Here is a 21,302-nt window from a genome sequence, read left to right on the forward strand (position 1 = left end):
ACGCTGGGATCAATAAGCACAATCCATCAGACATGATTAGATGAGTTTGTCTTTATTTAAAACAGTTTGCTAATGAAATCATTTACTTAAAACATGAATGTGATGCTTTAATTGTATGCAGGACATGCATGTTTAATTTAATTTAATTGTAGGCCTTTTTATTCATGCCATTCTATAGGCTTGGCAATTTAATGCTTTGGTATTTGGAGTATTTGTATATTACAAGCATTACGTTTAGTCATCAAGGGTTCATCCCTAAAAAATAAAGCATAGGCCTACATTATATTACCAAATACATTATTGTAAGTCCAAACAGCCTACTGTATGGGGGATGAAACCATTCAAAGATTTAAATTAAATGACTAAATGTACAATCTGAAAGGTTGTAGCTGGTAGCTACATTTGCTGTTTTTGTCAAAAACAAAATCCAGATAGGCTACCTTAAAACCTTTCCCTGAAAAGCAACTACAGACAAAGAAACAAGAACTACAACCTTTAACAAAATAATTACTATGGGGCATGTCAGTGCAGAAAATATAAAACTCAAGCAAAGAACATTAAGTATATATACTGTAGCCGCTACTGTAAGTATAAATGTTTAGCACCTTTTTATCCCTGGATTTAAATAAGACAACCTGTATCTAACCCTGTTGGAGTTGTTCTGCTGCAGTAAACAAGCCTCTTATCTAACAGTGGATCATTCTTTCAAAGCTGGTTTCTCTATTAGACTAGTCATGCAGTACTTATATCCTTTTTGTGCAACCCACTTTCACTTCTTTTCATACACAATGGGGTGCTCTCTGATCCTCTCTATCATTCTACCCACTGACATTATATAACATCAAATCAGATCATACCTAAAAAGAATCATACTCAATACCTGTATATATTTAACAACACCATATTTTAAGCACACACACATGCGGTACTCAACATTTTGAAAACAAAGAAACAGTCGCTTAATTATATTTACGTTAGATTATCTGGTATTAATCTGGTAGTTTATTTCACACAAAAACCTTTCATTTAGTGGAATATATTTTTTGAATTGACATGTTTTTTTAATGATATCCTTGCATGCATCCATCCTTTGGTTCATTTGTCGATGAAAACTTATACAGTGCTTTGACAAGACTTATTCCATCTTTTCTGGCATAAAATGTAAGCAATTACAGTAACACTTTTCAAGCTTTTGCTTTTCTGAATGTGCCAATTCTGCCCCCATGATTAACTGTAAGCGCAGGGAATATTTCTTTCACTGCCCTATACAAATCTTCAAAATCCTGGTTCACCGTGATGTCCTAGAGAGAGTGATACAGAAAAGCAGTGAATAAGTTTGAAAGGGAGAATATTTGCAGAAAGTCTCATGAAGATGTAGATGGAAATGTCGGTGAGTTACCGAGAAGTATATTGCTTCCATGGCTGAATCTGGGTTTTCTTGTACAGACTTGAGGATGGTAAAGCACCCAGCATTCTGGATGGGGTTCCTACCCATCTGGCCAAAGACAAACATTAATAATGTGAGAAAATTGCAATAGTGCAAATGATTAACACCAAACATCTAAAAATAATCCTCCTATAGCCATACAAGGAATAGTTAAGCATTTTGGGAAACAGACAAGCAGCAACCTTGGTGCTGAAAAATGAAATCAACGACCGATTACCCAAAACCGCAGTTCTGCCAATAGCTGGTTACAAAGATCAATCCTACTGTATACGCCGAAGTTGAAATGCCCAACTTTACCCAACCCGAAAAAAAAATACATTTTAACAGCCTGTTACAATAAACATGTTTGGTCTCGTGAGATAATTTCATAATTTGATGATGGCTTGAGCGTTAACATTTAGAGCCAACCACATTGAGCTTCACAACAACTCTAAGTAAATGTATGGGTGGCGTCACAGAGACTAGGCTACGTCTTTGTTAGTGTTTCAGAAATAATCTGCGCATTTCCAAAAAGGTCAAACTATTCCTTTAAAAAATGTCCAACAAATTACAAAATCAAATCGTGCACTATCTACATTCAGCTGGTCATGGTGTGACTTCTACTTCAGACTTGTTTATTCTTACCCCAACTACATTTTCAATTTAGGAGTGCATGTCATCAACAATAAATGCTTAAACTGTAACTCAATATCAATGTATTTATTCACCACAACTTTACAATTCCTAACTTGTTTTAGGCAGTCGAAGTAAGTCCTTGTGGCGCTGACATTAAAACAAATACAGTGATCCAGTTATTTATCCCATTTTATCCACTGATGCCCCCCATTGCCTTGCCTTTGAAGCTAGAATCAATCTTTTAACAGCTTACATTCAGGGATTTGATGGTCTTGTTTACTTTCAGGCCCATGGCTAGGTGGATAGCTCCTTCAGGGGGTATTCGGTTATTACTGTGGCGAGAATTGTTTGAGAGAACAAATAAAGTGTTGGAGTGTGAGGAAAGCAATCATAAAGTGTTGTTTTTTTCAAAAATGGCATTATTCATCCATGTACAGAAGCGCACACATATCTGGAAATCTGTGAGGCATGCTTTGTTTTGCTTCAGATGTTAAGAGAAAGGCAAAAGAAACTCAATTACCTCCACTTTGTTAATGCTTACAGTCTCACTTTAAAAAAAAATGTCACCAGTGTTTAAAATTTGACAGTAAAACTGCACATCTGATACAGCAGGTGGGCCTTATTAGGAGTCTCATGGAGGATATTTTGTGTTAGTTTGGCCCCTCAGTAAACTACAGACCAGCATTTGATCTGATTCAAGATACGAATGACCTAAACTGAATTTGTAACTCAGAGCGAGCATAAAATAATCTGATTACCAGATACACATACCTCACATTCAACTCCTCCAGAACGGTGTTTTCTTTCAGAGCCTTTCCTAAAGCACTGGCTCCTTCTTTACCAAGGCCATTGAATGACAGATCCACTGTCCTTAGGCAAATGTTTCCCTAAAAACAGAAATAATCGTTTTTGGTAAAGCCCCTGTTACACTGTCCCGAAATTGACACCAGATGGACACACGATAAAGGAAATGTTCAAATTCGGCTCTGATCGTAACAACATCGGGCCATTCGTGAGGGCATCTTAAGCCAGTATGACCGCAGTTGTATGTCTTAAATGTAATTTAGGTTAACTTCCTGTTTTATTTAGATGCTTTTATTTTGAAGGCGAGTTTACGCTGTTGACAGGAAGTTGTTGTTTCTATGGAAACAACATGACGGAGATAAGTAATATCTTCTAATCTACATATAAAGACGGAGAAAGTAAAGAATAAAGTGTATGTTTAAATGTTAGCACCCCCCGAAGAGGCACAAGCTCTTACGTTGAGTCTGGATACATTCTAAATCATCAGTAAAGTCTACGACCATATTTTCGTGTGTGGTTCGGGTGCCATGGTGTGGCCTTCTGTAGGCATCGTACTTGCTTCGGCTGTTGCTTGGTTGTTGACCAACTTCGGGGCCATCTTCGTGCGAAATTCACAATTCCATATTCGTGTGTCCATCTGGTGTCAATTTCGGGACAGTGTGACAGGGGCTTAAAGTAAGCATTTAAATGCAATCACAAGAAATACTTGAATGACTTCTCTGATGTGATCAACTGAGTGAGGACCAAAGGAAGACTTTAATTTAGAGTGGGGGTGCAGAAGTATTGATCCGGATGTAATCAGTCTCTCACGAACTAAATCAATCACACCCGTCAGTGCAGCTTACTGATCCGGGTCCTCTTGACCTCCTTGATCATTAGCCGCTTTCACACCAAGTACTTTGCCGTACTTAGTGCCCGGCACTTAGTATCCCCATGGAACTAAGTACAGATCGCGTTCACACCGGAATAAGTTCCCTGTGGGAAGATTACGCAAATGAAGCCGCTGACGTCAATTCTTCTTCTTCTGCTTTGGGTTTACTGGCAGGCCACAAACCACTTCACGGCATATACTGCCACCCGAAATCCCCGGCTGGAAGTCCCCGGAGTTGGGGACTGGCTTCAGTAGAAGCTGCTGGGACTCGAAGCCTTCCGAGTAAATCGCCAGAACGCCGACACCTCCTCATCACTCCACCACTCCCATGTTTTTTTTTGTGTTGCCATAAGTTATTCTCTCTCCGTTGGTGCGCGGGGCTAATGCTAATGATAATAATGCTAATGCCAGCAAATACAATGGCGGCTTCACAAAACTTTTCAGAGTTTTACGGGGCGTGGTTTGCAATTCGCCCAGCCAATCGAAATTGGTACTTTTTTCTCCCCATGATAGTACCACCTCTCTAGCAGGCACTAAAAATGGGGGTAAAAGTTCTCGGAACTAAGTACTTTTTTTGGTGTGAACGCAAAATTCCAGGCACTAACGGAACTAAACGGGAAAACTACGGGGAAAAGTACTCCGGTGTGAACGCGCCTATTAAGACCCCATTTACACGGGAACGTTTGCGTTTACGCAGCGTATGCGTTTTCAAAAAGGTCTTCCGTTCACACGCATTCGATTCATTTAACGTGTCCGTTCACATGAGACCGCTGGAAACGCTGAAATGAAAAACACCCACCTCTCCGCCTTTTCCAAGGGACGAGGGAACCATGCGGCAGAGTTTCCATTAACCTTTTTTTTCGCCGGTCAACATGTCCGTTAAAGTTTAAATCTTCTGGACAAAATTCGAAAAGTGCCGGTCAGAGGTCTTCTTTGTTATTTATTGAGCTTTAAAACAAATTGATAACGACTCTATATAATAATAATAAACGGAGCCTCTCTTTTCCTCCCCCTCTTCTGACAGCTGATCTCTGAGCAGGAGACGTGGGGAGAGGGAGGCGGGGCTATTTCATCGCTATCAGAAAATGATCGCATAGGGCGTACACACGGAGCCGTTTGCCCCCCCAGAGCGTTCCGTTTGCAGATCTATCCACCTTGGGACCCTTTATCGTTTGCGGGGTCCGTTTCTATCGTTTTGTTACGGCCTTGTGTAAACGAAAGGGCTATACACAAGAGAAACTATGCGGATACAACCCGTATCGTCCTCGTGTAAACAGGGTCTAAGATAGGAAGAACCACTTACACAGTCCCTCCTGCTGTGAGATGTTAATGAATACATGACCAGGGGGCTGTTTCAGAAATAGGATGAGCGAGTTAGCCTGGCATGCTCAAGTAGCATTTATCAACCGGCATCATCAAAATACGTAATATACACATTATAAACACATTCTAAATAGTGTCATCAGAGTATATCATGATTTTGTTCTTACAGTTACTGTACCACATTTCAGATTCTGGTTTTGGAAATCCTCTATGCCCTTGTCAAAAATTGGCCCTATAGCCAATTGACCATTTGCTGTAAGAACAAAAGGCTATGCACCTGGGTAGTATGATATTACGTTTTTTTTGCCTTGCATAACAAAAACCACATTAGCAAATCATGACCGATACAAAATGTATGCACTAATTGAGAGAAGTGCTTTTCATTAGCAATGTTCTTAATTTGAATTGTATTATAATTGAATTCATATGAATATTTATTGTATTGCTTCATGTGATACAAGTTCACAGAACTGTCCTGGTTTTACCTCACACATTATTACCTGAAGACCACCTTTTGCTTGAATGAGTTGAAAAACTAATATGGTGTTCAAACTTTAAATCTCCAGGTGGATTACCCCTAGGCCATTAGCCAATATCGCAGCTTCTCTCCCTCGGATGCAGTTCCAGGCCAGACTTAGTGATCTCAACCCAGTGTTCTCTGACAGAGCGTGTCCCAGGCTCTGCCCTTAAAGGAGAGGACACAATAAGAAGGAATAATGTCAGTATGACAAATGAAAGGCTACATTGTTTCCATTGTAAAACCAAGAAAATAGCTAAACACCTTGGTAACATACAAGGGCTTGTTCTGAATTAATATAAACAACTCAGCTACAAGCCTTTGGGACAATTTCTCAAATAGGTACAATCTGAATTTGGAAAAAATATACACATCCAGACAGGTGGAGGGGAAAATAAATCTCAATGATGGATATTTTAGACATGTTACTGGTCAGAAAGCATAATCAGAAGTACTTCAAATCAAACACAGACTTCATGCTGCAACTCATCTTATCTCCAGATGGTAGATTCCACTGAGATGGTATGATTGTGTGTCTCGTGGTCTAAAAGCACAAGTCTGTGAGGATCCTAAAAAGAATGATCCCCATCATCATTTCACTAAATGTAGCTCAAGAATAAGAATAGGCACAACACTTAGTGGATCATAACCAATGGATACGCTCAAAACGTGCTTGATCGAAAATGAAATAGAACCATAGCATGAATTCTGTTTTATTGGTGCACTTTCTTCTATATGGAAGAGTGCACTCAAAAAGCATGAGGATGTCCTTTGATATTTAATACAATTGGATATTTCGGGATGAATCATAGCAGCAATGAAAAATGGTGGTGCACCTTTTCCACATTCAGATTTATTTTCAATTATGTATACATCAGACGCTCATTGCTTCCTGGTCTGACATTCTCCCACAAGGTGCACAACACTTAGTGGATCATAACCAATGGATACGCTCAAAACGTGCTTGATCGAAAATGAAATATAACCATAGCATGAATTCCCAGAGTGTTTTATTGGTGCACTTTCTTCTATATGGAAGAGTGCACTCAAAAACCATGAGGATGTCCTTTGATATTTAATAGAATTGGATATTTCGGGATGAATCATAGCAGCAATGAAAAATGGTGGTGCACCTTTTCCACATTCAGATTTATTTTCAATTATGTATACATCAGACGCTCATTGCTTCATGGTCTGACATTCTCCCACAAGGTGCCTGTCACAAAGCTCATCCACATGGTAATTAAACAATTAAAAGGGGTTTTAATCCAGGCGAAATGTTCTTGACCTTTGAATGCCAAAGTCTGCTGCGGCCTGCTGTCCTGTGCATGCTTCCAAATGTTTTTTCAATGATCTAATAATAGGAGATACCAGATATTGCTTAAAGTGGACCTATCATGCTATATTTCAATTATATATTGTAGGGCCATACCTATATAAGGTATATTTATACGTTTCTGTTTTCAAAATACCAAACAGATCATGCATTTTAGCCATGCCTCATTTCGCTCTATGTGCTGTTTGCTGTCTACGGGTCTGATTCTGCTGACCACGCCCCCCTGCAGGAGAGGAGAAACGTGCTCTGATCAGCTGCTGGGCTGTCAGAAGAGGGGGAGAAAAAGAGATCTCCGTCCTCCGTGTTTTATTATATAGAGTCGTTATTCATTTGTTTTAAAGCTCAATAAATAACAAAGAAGACCTTTGACCGGCACTTTTCTAATTTTGTCCGGAAGATTTAAACTTTAACGGACATCTTGACCGGCGAAACAAACTGAAACTGAAACTCTGCCGCACGGTCCCCTCGTTCCTTGGAAGAGGCGGAGAGGTGGGTGTTTGTCATCTGCTGGTGGACTAACCGGAGAGAATTACAGTGCTTGCCTCGACGGGGAGGGATTGCATTGCAGCGGGAGCAAACACTTGCCTCGGGGAGGGAGAAAAAAAGCCACAGCGGAGAATAAACAGAAGGAAGGGTAACCAGGGTAACTATGGGCGGGAAGTCTTCTTCGCTGCTTTTGTGGCAGACTACAGCGCCACTTACAGGCCTGGCATATGTACTACAGCGTCTCCAGCGCTTTCGAGCGGCAATGGCCGGCCGTGGCCCAACCCCACATTCCCCTGATAGGTGGAGAGTTGGCCCAATAGCCGTAGCACCACCGTCCTGACGTCAGTAACGTGTTCAAATCTGGATCAGTTTTTATCAGATCCGTTGCAGCCCCTTTTTTAGAGATTTGGGTATGGAGGAAAATAGAGAGGGTTGTGTTTTCTGACACTTGGTGAGTTCCCTGGAACACCGGGGACACATATTCATGTATAAAAGACGTACAAAAGTGCATTTTGCATGATAGGTCCCCTTTAATTAAAGATATTCTGCACTCATAGCAAATGGTCAATTTATAGAGCTCTAATGTTTATTCAAATGGCTAGATGGTAAATCAACTGAATTCATAGAGGGAGAGCCTGCCCTACAAGGTGAGGGTGGTGAGGGAAATTACCATTCACACACATTTACACACCATGTTAGGTCAATTTGAACTAAAGCCAATAATACATTAAATGTCAATTTGTTAGACGCTTTTATCCAAAGCGACTTACATACATTCAGTACTGTGGTCAATCCCCACAGGAGCAATTTGGGGTAAAGTGTCTTTCCCAGGGACACAACGACATGCTGACTGCAGCGGGACTCAAACTTGCTATCCCCCGTTGAGCATTAATCTCCATCCCATGCAAGACTTTTGGGATTAATCAGAACTACCTGAAGTGTTAAACGGTCCATATGGGTGTAACGTTTGAATGTCCACATGCTTGATTCCATACTTTTGGCCATATAGTGTTTTCTTTGACATGGTACAAATTCAACTGAAGGTTGAAAAGCAAACTTTCTGTTTAATAAGAGCTCTGTCCAAATAAACCAGAGTTATTTATCCAATACAGCACACCTCTTTCATGTCCTTTGCTTTTACAATGATCACCCATATCATTTATGGGTCCCAAATGTATTTCAAATTACCTTTATGCTAAGTATTTGAAATACAGATGGGATCCATGGGTAGAGTTACATTCCTTGAAAGACTAAGTGCTCACAGAATATATGTGACCTTTACAATAAAGAACTAATTGCTGTTCTACCTGCTTGCTCTCCCAGAGCGTTGTGGCTGAGGTCGAGGTGCTGCAGCCGAGAGTTGGTGATCAGAGCTGGGCCGAGGTGTTCAACGGACCGGTCTGTGAAATGGTTTCCTGACAGATTGAGGTTCACCAGGGTGCTGTTCTCCTTTAGCATACTAGCTATGGCTCCGGCCCCATGATCCCCAAGGCTGTTGTCGGAGAGGTCCACCTCTGTGATGACACACAGTACACAGGTTATGATGCAAATAGGCCAGTGGAAACAACAGTACCTGGCAGGAGAAGCTGATGTGTTTCCAATTGCAAAGAGGGAAAGACCGGCATAGGGGAAGTAGGGTAGATTTTTTTCTCACAATTCTGTAATGTTTTATCGATTTATACTGTAGAGTGGTTGTTTCAAGTTTGATCGTTTATCTTGCATATATCAGATATTGCATTTATCAGGCTCATTTAGTGGGATTGCTGATACAGCATTCCAACTATCTGTTCTTCAAAATCTTTATTCCGCCCGTTATTTTGCCGGTCTTCTTCTCCCACATTCCACATCGCAGAAATCGTTCAAACATCAAAACGTTCAGCTCGGTCGGGAATCGATGGCTATTACTTTTCTCATTCATAACTTTCATAATTCCCGAGATATATCCCATAATTCATCACATTTTTAACCATTGAAGTCAATGGAGAAAATCTTCAGACTTGAACAATCTTCATGCGACTTCAACTGCTAACTGTTCCTTCATACTTTCACTCAGAAACCTCATTCCAACTTTAAAATGTTACACATCTTTCTGACATTATTCGTGTAACACAACTTTTAAATCTGATTCTTACTTTTAGAGATATCATTGTTGTCATTGAGAGGTCATTGTTCAGACCTTGGTACAGAGGCCTTCTTCAGATTTGAACATTAACTAGAGTGCGTGATGTCACAGAGTATAGGAAATCTTGAAATTTGCCTTCATATTTGTCTTTTAAACTGCCATAATTCCCAAACCCTACATTCCTGAGACATAATTTTTCATGACAAACGTAGGAAAACATCTCGTAGCTTGAAAAATGACAAATAATTAAACAAAAATAATTAAACGAAATGCCTCTTGAGGGCATGAAGTGACAAAAACTTTCAACATGTCTCCATTAAAGCCCATTGTAATTTCAGGCTGATATTTCCTCACAGCAGCAGCCGCACACCTTTACATGTAGTTAATCTGCCAAAAAGGCCACATTATTGACCCGAAAGTACACAAAAAGCACACTTCAGATACTCAAGGTCCTTGAGATGCTTCACGCTTTGAAATTTCACCGATATCTGTTACGGTTCTTCAACAAAACGTTCACATGTAAGAGATTTATCTCTCATTCAGAACAATGGAAACCTTTGATCTCTGGACACCTCGTTAGCTCAAATATAAACACCTGTGTCATGGAACACGATGATGTCATAACTCCAACTGACATGCTCAGAGCAGCAGACTTCAGATAATGGTTAATGGTCCTGCCCTCAACAGCTCTACGTCAATTATGGGGTGTCATCATATGCCGTTTCCATGGAAACGCATCCCTCGCCATAAAAGACGATGTCGCTATAACTCCTATGAAAATGTTCAAAAAGTGCTTAAACTTCACATGTGTGCTAACAGTCCAGCCGTGAAGACATCTATGGGACAGTTTTGAGATTTCTTCAAATGCCGTTGCCATGGCAACACAATGCTCACCATGAAACACGGTTTTCTCATAACTTCAGTGAAAATGCTCCAAACGGCACAAAACTCTTTGGTAATGATGCAGCCATCAACATATCTAACCGTATATGGGGTCATCAAATACCGTTGCCATGGCGATAGATCATTCGCCATCAAGTTAGTTCAATAGTTTGCAGTTCAAATATTCTGCTGCTTTTCCAAGCCATTTTACTTTCTTTTCTTCTCTCATCATACATTCAAGCCCCCAGTGTTCATGTATCATTTCAATCTAAATTCTTCACTTTCTTCTTACACATTACATTTCAGCATAGCAATTCAGTGTCAGCTTTTCAGCATAAAGCATTCCCACTAGCAATTTCTTCAGGAATTGCATTCTCTAGTCAGAATATATTACCCCCTTTACACCAACAGCATGAGTGCAGCATATCAATTAAATTATGTCACTCTTAAATTAAGTCTCTCCTAATTCATCTAGCCTTTTTTGATTATTTGATTAAAATCTTAGTGATTCAAAACTTTTTATGAAGCACCATCAGAAATCTTACATTTGTTCAATACGTTGGTATACCTGTAAAATCAATGATTTCTAATCTCGAACCTTTCAGAGTTATCAATTGTTTTGTATGCCTGCATTTGAAATGCAAACATAATGTGTGTGGGCAAATGTCTGCTACTGCATCAGCAAAATATATATTGGCAACTTTTTCTTTTAGGTTTTTTAGGTTTTATGTTGCCTATATGCATACAATTACCTCTGCAATTTGAATAGTGGTTTGTACAGACCCAGTAATTTATAATTTCCTGAAATGTAGGAGGATAAGATTTACACCTAAACCTAAAATGTAATTAAACTAAATAATGCAATACAACTTCCTGACTGATATTATGGATGATTTGACATTAATGTAATAATTAGTAAAAGTATTGTTTTCTTACCAGAAATGTGAAATTTGCAAAGTTTAACAAAAATGAACCTGCACACACCCTGATTGTTTGTTGTGCAAGGATCCTTCATTAGAGCAAAGTGGACCTTAGGTAAGACACCATCAGTTGATTGCTAACGTCACACAAAGCGTTCTCAAATCTTTATTGTCATTTGAGTCAACAGTGATTCTTATTGAATGTAGTGTATCCATCGTTTCGCCTGATCTTATGACATATCCTGTATTAAAAAAGTGTTTCAAAAATCGAATTGGAAATTAATTGACTTTTACTCATGTTGGGGGGATCTAAAGACACATTTTCTAGTTTTAAAGTAGGTCCTGACCAAAAAGCTTGATCATCACTGCCTAAACTTCCCAAAAAACAATGACCTATACAAGGAAATAAAATAAAAAATCTCAAAATTGGTATTACAGTATCAGGCGAAACGTTTTTACTTTATTGGTCAAACTATAGGATTATGTCACGTTGCACTCAGGTATATATAATAGGTCCAAAAGTTCAGACGTAATGACATTTTCAGGAAATTATTTCATTATTGGGATTTACATAATGTATGAAAAACAATGTAAAAAAATTATAATACCACCCCGAAGAACCTGCGTGCCTCACAGTAGTAATTCTCAATTGATCCCTCCCCAGGTTCCTGAACTGCACGAATATGACACATACCCCAGATATCATGGCTTATAATTGGGGTGACAATGGCACATGAGTGGGAGTGAGGGTGGCATTCTGCTAGAAAAATATGAGGCAGGGTGAGGAAAAAGGGAGAGATAATGTGAGGATGCTTGAGTGCCCAGCAAAACCACCTGTAATGTAACAATTTTCCTTTAACATCTCGGCGATAGCAGCTCCGCCCATTCCTTCCATCCAATTATCTCGCAGGTTCAGCCTCAGTATTGAAGTGTTGGTTACCAGGGGAACTGCCAGTGCTTTGGTGCCCTGCAAACACACAACCACCCCCCCACCACTACCCTTTAAAGTAAAATTCCTCACTGCAGTACATTTTCTTATCAGTATTCCAGTTAGAAGAGCAGATATAGTGATGCAGGTGGGCAGAGAGCGAGAGGGGGGGGGGGGGGGGGGGTATTAAACCTGTGTGAAACAAATGAAGCAGAAGGGAGCTGTGTGGAGGCGTGGGTCAGAAATGAAGCTCGCAGAACATGAAAATTATAGTTTCCAGCACGGCTAATGAGAAAGTTGGCTGCATGGAGCTAAACTAAAAGCTCCTCCAGAGAATAGTGTGTCGAAATGCATGCAGAGTATCGTTCTCTTCGATTTCAGAAGTGTTGGGGAAATATTTTCCAAGGCCCATAACGTTGACCCAGTTTATCAGTTCATACTGTCCTGACTGAGCACACGCACCTGTAACCTTGGCTGCTGTGCTCTCAGTGTTTTGTCTCCCTGTTCCTGCCTGTTGGCGTCAGCTGATAGAGGTGTTATGATTCTATCTTGTTATGCACAATGTTGATTATTCTCTCTGAACTAGCTAAATGCATGGGTCTGGGGTAGAGTTCTTCAGAATTGACGTGGCAACTCTACCGTGAAGTCAGAACCTCTGACTCTTTGACTTGTTTTGTGAATTCTCCGGCCGAAGCTCCAAATAAACCCATCAGTGTTTGCCATCAAAGCTCCAGCTCGCCCCGTGTCTCCTTTGAGTCGGTGACTCCTCCTGCATTGCTACACAGAAGTTTCCCCCACAAGAAGCATATCAGTCTGAAAGACATTTTAACAAATAACCTTTGGCAGTTGCACTTTGTTACTTTACTACTCTCTGCAATGGACAGGTCAGACTTATTTGAAATCCAAATGTAATCCGTCTGAATGATGTCGCTGAAGCAGAAACCGCGGGAAACGGCTTGTTGAGGAATGGATTTACTTTCACAACTTTAATTTACAGCGTGATGGACCAGTAGAAGCATGTAAAATGTCAAACTGTGTTTCTAAGAGCTCCAGGCAATGCCTTTTTTTACACGTGTAGAGCATGTACTCTACCCTCAGTCGGAGTTATACAACCATAGAGCAATTTAACTTTGATTTACTGCTTAAAATACAAGTGAATTTCAGAGATTTTGGTCTGAAATTAGGCTATTGGAGAGTTCGAGAATATAAAAACGTCTCAAAAGCTTGTTTTGTTTATGTTTCCCTGTATTTTATCGCAAAAAGTAAATAAAGCATTGTTTTGCATGTACTTAAAATGAACCATTTGGTTTATACAACATGTCATAATGGATTTCCTGTTTGGTCTAAAACTGCCAAGAGCATCTTTGATTATGTTTTTGTGGATCTGTATCTAGTGTGTGTGTATTTTGGATAATAAAGAAGCTCAAACATGTATACGTAATATTGAAATTGGATATTATGCTGTAACAAGACCAAATAATAAAGCTATACTTTCTGTCTTTTAGATAAAAAATGAGAACCTTTCCCCAGATGTCAATTAACATCTGCATAATGAGCTCTCTGAGTAAATCCCTGCCATCTGCCTTCTCTCTTTTTAGATAGGGAAGGGCTCTACACTTATACGTGCACTGGTATGATCAATACAGTGAACTAGAAATGTGCCATTTTTTATGTCAAGTGTATGGCAAAGATATGTACGTGCATGATCTATTTCCTGGGGAGAAACACTGAACGCTACTTGAAGCTCAGCTGCGTGCAGTTAACACGGTGCTCCCCAGACTTTGTCATGATCAGTGCAGTCCCCTGGAGGGGAATGTGACTTTGAATTAATGAATCATTAAATGTTCTAAAATAGCGTTAGAGAGTAAGGAAGGAAAAAGCAAGTACGATTCAAATACCTTACCCCGGGTGTAACTGAAAGCCATGGAGTTGGCAGAAATAAGATGTAGCAACATTATTTACATATGATAATCAGTGATATGGGGAACTTGTTAGCAAACTGTTGCTTATTAACACATCCAGCAGTTTCAAAGCAAGATTATCATTTATTTGTAGTTGGGTTTCTTTCTCCTTTAGCTCGGTTTTTGGTCTCTGCCTCGGGTAGATGCTAACTTTGTGCTGTTTGGGGCTGAGCGGCTAGTGGACACTGAGTCTTCTTTAGCTTTGTCACATTAAGTGATGACATTTACTAGAGTCAACTAAAGCAGTAAAGTTGCCAGACATAACAAAATAAGCTGAAACTTGAGAGAAGAGAGGTGCTTCAGATTCAGGTGATAATTCTCTGTAGGTTCACCATCAGGAGCAAATCCCTTTCACATTGTCTTCACAATGCCATGTGATATATTGCTGATATAAATATAGCAATTATAAAATGTTTGTAACTTAGAGATGCAATCCCTAATTTATGGTTAAAGTACCTGAGGCCCCAGACAGCGATGCATCATGGATAGCTCGCTATTGTGCATGTTCCTCAGGAAGTTATAGGCAGGCACCACCTGTAACGCTTCGCACGCCTTCATGTAGCCCGTCGGATCATACGCCTCCTCCTTATCTGCAATAGGAAAAAAAGACAATAGCCTGCTGAATTGTTCGCTATCAATACCTCTTTATGAAAACCGAGATGTGGCACCTTCCCCCCGGAGGAGGACCTTTTGAGTGGGATATTGAAAACTCCCTTGTGGCTGATTTCGCCCTGTCAGTGGATCTCATTCATACCAGATAGTTTTCACTTCTCGCGAAAAAGGAGGCCTGACACAAAGGCTGAGATGTAATCATTAAGATGCAGAACAGAGCTTTACATGTGTGGGCAGCAGGCGCGCGTAGGAGTTACTGTTTTTCTTTCCTGAAATCATTTAGAGAATGAGAAGATGTAATAGCAGAAGGGAGAAGATTAACAGATGGGATGACAAGAGGGCTTCACTTTATCAAAGCATGTTCTGATCAAGATCAAATTAAGATTCACATTCAAAGTACTTGCTGCTGGAGTCTGGTATACAATATATAATACAAGCCACAAAATAACATGATGAAATTGTTCTTTTCAAAAATGTGACACATCACCAAGCCTTTTCCTCACTTTTATTATAACAGGGAACATCACACCCTTTATCATAAAATGAATAGCTTTCCCACCCTTTTTATCTCCCTTCTTTTACCTCGGAGCTCCAAGTCTGTGTCGTAGTCCTCATTGAGGATCACACAGTCTTCCCCTCCCAGCTCTTCCTCTTGATCCTCTTCCTCTTCAACCTCTTTTTCACCCCTGTCTAGCAAATTCCCGCACGGACTTGAGCGTTGGTCCTTTGGCCCACACACGTCGACCTCTGTCTGGCTCATTCTTTCCTGGATGGAGAATGAGAAAATAAGACATTGTGACTCCTAAAAGCTGCCTGTTGTGGGCAGCTTGAGTGAGGAGATTGGATGGATTTTGAACAACTGTTTCCATCAATATGGTTGGATTGTATCACACTGTCCTCCAAGTTTTTTTAACTACTTATTTTGCTTTCCCACCTCTCTTTTGCCAGAGGCTGTTTTTGCTGTCTTTCACCCCCTTTTTCAAGGCCTAAGGCATATCCACTACATTTCCTTTTCAACCTTGCATTATATTGTTATATTCAGGAATAAATCAGTCTGGCAACAAGGCAAAAGTAAGTCCAATATTTATTGTCTTTAAACCAGGGGTGTCAAACTCAATTTCATCACGGGCCACATCAGCATTATGGTTGCACTCAAAGGGCCGGTTGTAACTTTAAGACTATATAAAAAGACATATATAAATATTGAATATATATATAAAATAATGTATTATATTACATTATTGCCTCTGATTAGGATTATTATCGGATAGGGTAATAACTTCTTAATTAACTACGTCTGAAAGCAGAAGTCTAGGGGAAATAATTGCAAGTCTCTTGAGTAAGAATGTCACAATATGATTTTAAAAGAAAAGCCACATTTTGGAAAAACATTGATTGTGACATTTTGAAAAAGAGAAGTGACATTTTGGAAAAAAAGTAACATTTTGAAAAAAAAATCTATTTATGAGAAAAAGGCTAATTCTAAGAAAAAAGGCATATTTGGACAAAAAAAGTCAAATTCTGAGAAAAAGTCAAATTTGAGATGCATTGTGGGACATGTCGTTTATGGGCAAAGTGCTTCTGTAAAGTAGCATGTAACCGTATAATAAACATATTATATTCTTTGCAAGCTCTTGTGGGGCCACATAAAAGGAAGTCGCGGGCCGGATTTGGCCCCCGGGCCTTGAGTTTGACACCCCTGCTTTAAACCGTCTTTTTGGTCTCCACCATCTCCTAGGGGAAGATGTCTGCCTTTAATCACAAGGTAGCTGCTAACTTTGCCTTTGTGCTGGTGAAGCTTTTTCACAGAAAGTGATACCAGAGTGGCTGAAGCAAAATAAGAGCTAAAACTCAATACAAATCATAAATAAAGCCAATAAAAGCTTCAGACTTGGGTGATCATTCTCATACTGTACGTTCTTTCTGAGGCCCTTTGTGTGGACATTCAACATTAAAAAATTATAAAAAATAAGCTGCCTGCATAATGTTTTTCTGACACTTACAAAAGAGCATGCAGGCCTCTGATTAGATTGCATAAAAGTGTAATTAAGTCGGACTTTCAGGGTGACACTCCGAGTCCCCCGTTAAATAATTCATGCAAGTACACAGGTCAAAAGAACAATCTATTAAAAGAAAAATAGCAGGTCTCTCGCCTGTATTTTTTAGCCTTGCCCTAGGCATAGAAAGACCTCAGCTGTGTCTATATAAGGTGTTATGCTGTGTCTATAGAAGGTGTTATGGTCTAGACCTCAACTTTCAAGCTTGATACACTCTTGCAGATCAAGGACATGCTTTGAATTCTCACCAAGTCCTTCTCTTATGTACTAATCAATCTCTACAATATAGAACATCTACCTGAACACTTGTACAAGTCTCCACTTGCCTACCTGGTTGTTCACACTTCAATGATCCTTCCTACCTCTCCCAGTTGCAGCATCTCACTTTCCAAATCATCGGCTTCCAGCAAAGAAGGTTGCTATAATTTAGCTTTTTTGTTATCAATATTAAAATCACTGCACTGCATTTGACTAGCAGGTATGTATCATCTTCCTCAAAAGGAGGGTCTTCTCTCTTTGGGCTAATGAGCAAGGCCAATGTTTCTCTTCCCGGTAGCCAGTCACCAATCAGAGTCCTTTATTGTAAAGTTTGGACCTCTTGTTATGTTGACACGTTTCCATGGCGATGAGAGGTATTTGTGCTCTGAGTTTAGACTCTCTAAGCCATGACTACCAGCACTTAAAGAGGCAGGAAGAACAGTGGAAGCAAATGGCTTGTTTGTATCAACATCTAAATCTGACCTTCATCTAAAACGCTTCAAACTTAAACAAGTTCTACTGCAGGAATAAACCTTTTCAGTCCCGCTTCTCTCTTATATAAACAAGAATCACAGACAAAACACATGTGTTGACATATTCTGTAAATGTTTCTCTTTATTTGAAAGTAAATGCAAAGTCCTTGCAGTGGATGCATTAAAATGGAATATCCTCAATCAATTACACAACAAAGGTCATTATAGCAGAGGCTGATTGGATCAGAGTTGTTTATAGTAGCAGCAATATGCAAACACAGAAAAATAAACCCCCTCCCCCATCACAATACAGTCTCACTGACTGACACAGTGCTGGTAAATAGACAGAGCTTTTAAAATATACACAGGAGAGAGAAGATCGCCATGCATTTAGTCAATGCTGCTGTTTTATCCCTAAACCGCAGAATAGGCTTTTTTTTTGTCCTTTTTTTAAAATCAAGCAGAATCAAAGTGCTCCTTTACATAATCAAAATACATTCTTAGAAAAGATCGAAGTAGTACTCTTTGTATTTTATACTTTGAATATATATCTATAGAAGCTATATATAGAAGCTATATGTATCAATTGTTTGTCTTGCTGCACATTTGACATCACAGACGTTTTCTTGACGGCTCCCATTCCAATGAAACTAAATGTGTTGAAAACAAATTATACAGAGGAGACATTCATCCAGATTGAACAACAGTGGGGACGTGGGGTATCCCCCTCTTTATGCAGGCAGTAAATAAAAGATAATTTAGAAAACGAAAAGCTGTGAGGGACGTTTGAAAATCACATTGAAATCTGTTTATCATGCTAACAGTTACCTTTAATTTGAATCAAAGACAAATAAAGGGAACAGACAAGAAAAGCCACAAGTTACTGCAGAGTGGGTGATCAATAAACAATGTGGCCCCTCCACCAATATATTCAATTTACAAACCTGATGCATTGGAAAGCAGAAAATGACCACAGCGGCAGTGGGATTGCCTTTTGTCCCTGAATGAAAAACATCACTGGAACTTATCATAACAATAGTACTGAACTGCTGAGATCAAAACTTAAAAAGCCATGTGGGCAGTTTCCTGTCACCAAAACACCATCTGTAAGATTTGCAGGCTTGTGTGACTCACAGAGCAACAAATTCATGCTTATTTTAAAGGTGACAAGTTTGACAAGGTAACAAACAACAAGCAGAATCGTCATGTAAAACATACACCTGAGCACATGCATGTTTGAAACCCACTCGTATAGAGATGCACACTTCTGAATTGTTATGGCACATACGCGCACATACACACGCATGCGGATGCTACTGAGCAGGTGTGTGAGGTCACAGTGAAAGGGTGGCGTGTAAGCCTAGGGTTGTGCACAATCATGCAGAGGGACAAAAGAGAATGAATATGCTGTATCTAGGCAGATAGTTAATGTAAGGCAAGAGGAATAGGGGGTTGTGATGTGGATAAATGCACATTTCAAAACTCAATAGCTTAAATTGTTTTGTTACATGTCATTTTTAAAGGAAACGTTTTCACAGAGTAAGATGAAAAGATTGATGTTGTGCTATGGTCACTTTTGTTAGAAGCCAATAAAAAGTAAACTATAACAAATCATACGACTTACACCAAGCCTCCATTTTTTCAGAATTGGCTGTAGGATTGGTGTGTCGAGATGACTGCCATGTTGTTTTAACTCTGATTTGTGTAATATACTTCTGCTACCACAGATGGCAGGAAAAACATGTCAACAAATGAGGACACAGGTCTTAGTTTAGCATAATGGAGTTTAACCACATATGTAATGTCCCCATATCATAACGCAGGGTGACGGGGGAAAACAAGTTCACCTTTAGGGCACTGGTAGGGAGATATTGTTGCATTTCCCTAGGTTTCCAGTGTTTATGCTAAGCTAATGCTGCATTTAGACATGAAAGAACACCCCTGAATCAAAGGAATCCTTGCTTTGTCTGTCTGAATGCCTCAAACGGGCTGTTGAATGTAGCTTCTCATTAACCATAGCAAAAAGTAGTGGCATCAATATTCTCATCTTACTCCTGGCAATAGAGATCAATGTATACCCAAAATAACACCTTTAACTTATAAACTAATGATTCGATCATTGAACAATAATATGCAAATCAAGAAATGTCAAAACAATGTTGCATCTAGCATGATTATATGATTGATATATGATTAGGATAATATTTGATTGAACACATCAATGATTAGATAGTTAAAATCTGAAAATTAATTGATTAGAGTTCTTTAAATATGAATCAGGTTAAGCCTTTTTGCTTCTTGGTTGACCTCCAAATTCCTATGCAGCTGCTGTTGGTGGGACAAGCACCAGCTGGGAGACAGAGTACCATAATAATGTTGGGAGAATGGATAGGCCAATAAAAAGAGAGCTGAGTGGCTGATGCGCTTTGATTGAGTGCCAGTAAATAGATATATAATATGGTAGTTTAGGCTGTGACAAAATAGCTGTTTTCATAATCAGGGCAGCCTGTTAGCATGCCAAATGTGCTTGCACAATATCTGTCTTTCAGTTGTTTCTATCTGCATGCCTGTACATCTTTGAATCATCTCTTCCATTTGACTTTTTCATTAAACTAATTGAAAATAAAACCCCAGCTCCAATAGATTTGACCAGCCCTGAATCCTTTCTGAATGTCCCTTTAATTCGTATTTCTGAAACATCTGCGGGTTTGTTATCAATGCCATACTTTAACTCGTAGAATAGGAAACCCCAATAAAAGCCTTTTAACTGTAACAATAACACCGAGTATATTATATTTCTTGAGTATATTCTCTTCTTGGTCATGCATTCACAATGAGGCAGGTCATTACACTAGGTGCACACATTATGAATCAAAATGATCAATTAATAATTTTTGGAAGTATCATCAACAAGCAAAACAGATTTTCAGAGAACAGAACATTTCCAACTTGCTACAGACAAAATCGCAGAGCCCAACAAAAACATTAAAGTGGTATAAAAAAAAGAAAGAAACCTGTTTTCTTTTTTTTTACAGTACAAAAATTGGCACAGTATTTTTTAACCAGTGTTGCTGTGTCCTCCAGATTGGTTGTTGACAGAAAGCCGCCGCTTCACGGACCTACACGCAGAAAACCCTGAGAGAGGAGACAGAAGGAGAGACAGAAAGATGGACAGAGAGAGCAGAGACATGGAAATAGAGATGTTACAGTCATTACTCATCCAACGAACCGGGGCTTTGATGGCCAAATGTGAAATTCAAGTGACAATCCACACAGGAGCCATCGTCTGTGATGCATTATGTTGGGGCTTAATGAGCCATAGTGGATATGTAGGGCCCTTGTTTTGCTCTCATGGCAAGAGTATATGAAGTGTCTAATCTTCAATGTGCACAAATGACGACGGAAACAAAAACAGAAATGGAGCAGACCCACTCGCTTTCACTCTAATCCTGTTAGTTTAAAGGCCCCTCTCCATGGGTTTCTATGGTTACCCACTCTGTTTTCATCTGAAACGAGGAGTGATAACACATCGGGGCCGCCAACAACTACAGGTTGGAGATTGGAGTTATACAAATGTCTTTCAGAGGAAAAACTGCCCTAGTCAATCAATGAGATAAATCTAAATGGGCTGTGCCAAAAACACATTTTCTCTCTTATAATATGAGTTACCCAGCTGGCATATCTGAGTGG

General features: G+C 39.5%; 2 protein-coding genes across 2 annotated transcripts in view; both read right to left on the minus strand.

Moving 5' to 3' along the window:
• Positions 1-254: 254 nt before the first annotated feature.
• lrrc74b (leucine rich repeat containing 74B) lies at positions 255-17,425 on the minus strand. Its single transcript, XM_034117558.1, has 10 exons — positions 17,244-17,425; positions 15,407-15,590; positions 14,669-14,802; positions 12,158-12,290; positions 8,707-8,913; positions 5,636-5,745; positions 2,834-2,949; positions 2,316-2,394; positions 1,400-1,495; positions 255-1,301 (listed from the first exon to the last, which is right to left on the minus strand). The coding sequence occupies exons 1-10, from the start codon at positions 17,259-17,261 to the stop codon at positions 1,185-1,187; spliced, it is 1,194 nt and encodes a 397-aa protein (XP_033973449.1). The 5' UTR covers positions 17,262-17,425; the 3' UTR covers positions 255-1,184.
• A 303-nt stretch (positions 17,426-17,728) lies between these two features.
• The window catches only part of nos1 (nitric oxide synthase 1 (neuronal)), a 40,299-nt gene continuing 36,725 nt past the window's right edge, over positions 17,729-21,302 (minus strand). The window contains exon 29 of the mRNA XM_034117532.1: positions 17,729-20,747. Coding sequence (XP_033973423.1) covers positions 20,732-20,747 — 16 coding nt within the window. The 3' untranslated portion in view covers positions 17,729-20,731. The remainder of the gene's footprint in view (positions 20,748-21,302) is intronic.

Source organism: Trematomus bernacchii, unplaced genomic scaffold (genome assembly GCF_902827165.1).
Source record: "Trematomus bernacchii unplaced genomic scaffold, fTreBer1.1, whole genome shotgun sequence".
Lineage (NCBI taxonomy): Eukaryota > Metazoa > Chordata > Actinopteri > Perciformes > Nototheniidae > Trematomus > Trematomus bernacchii.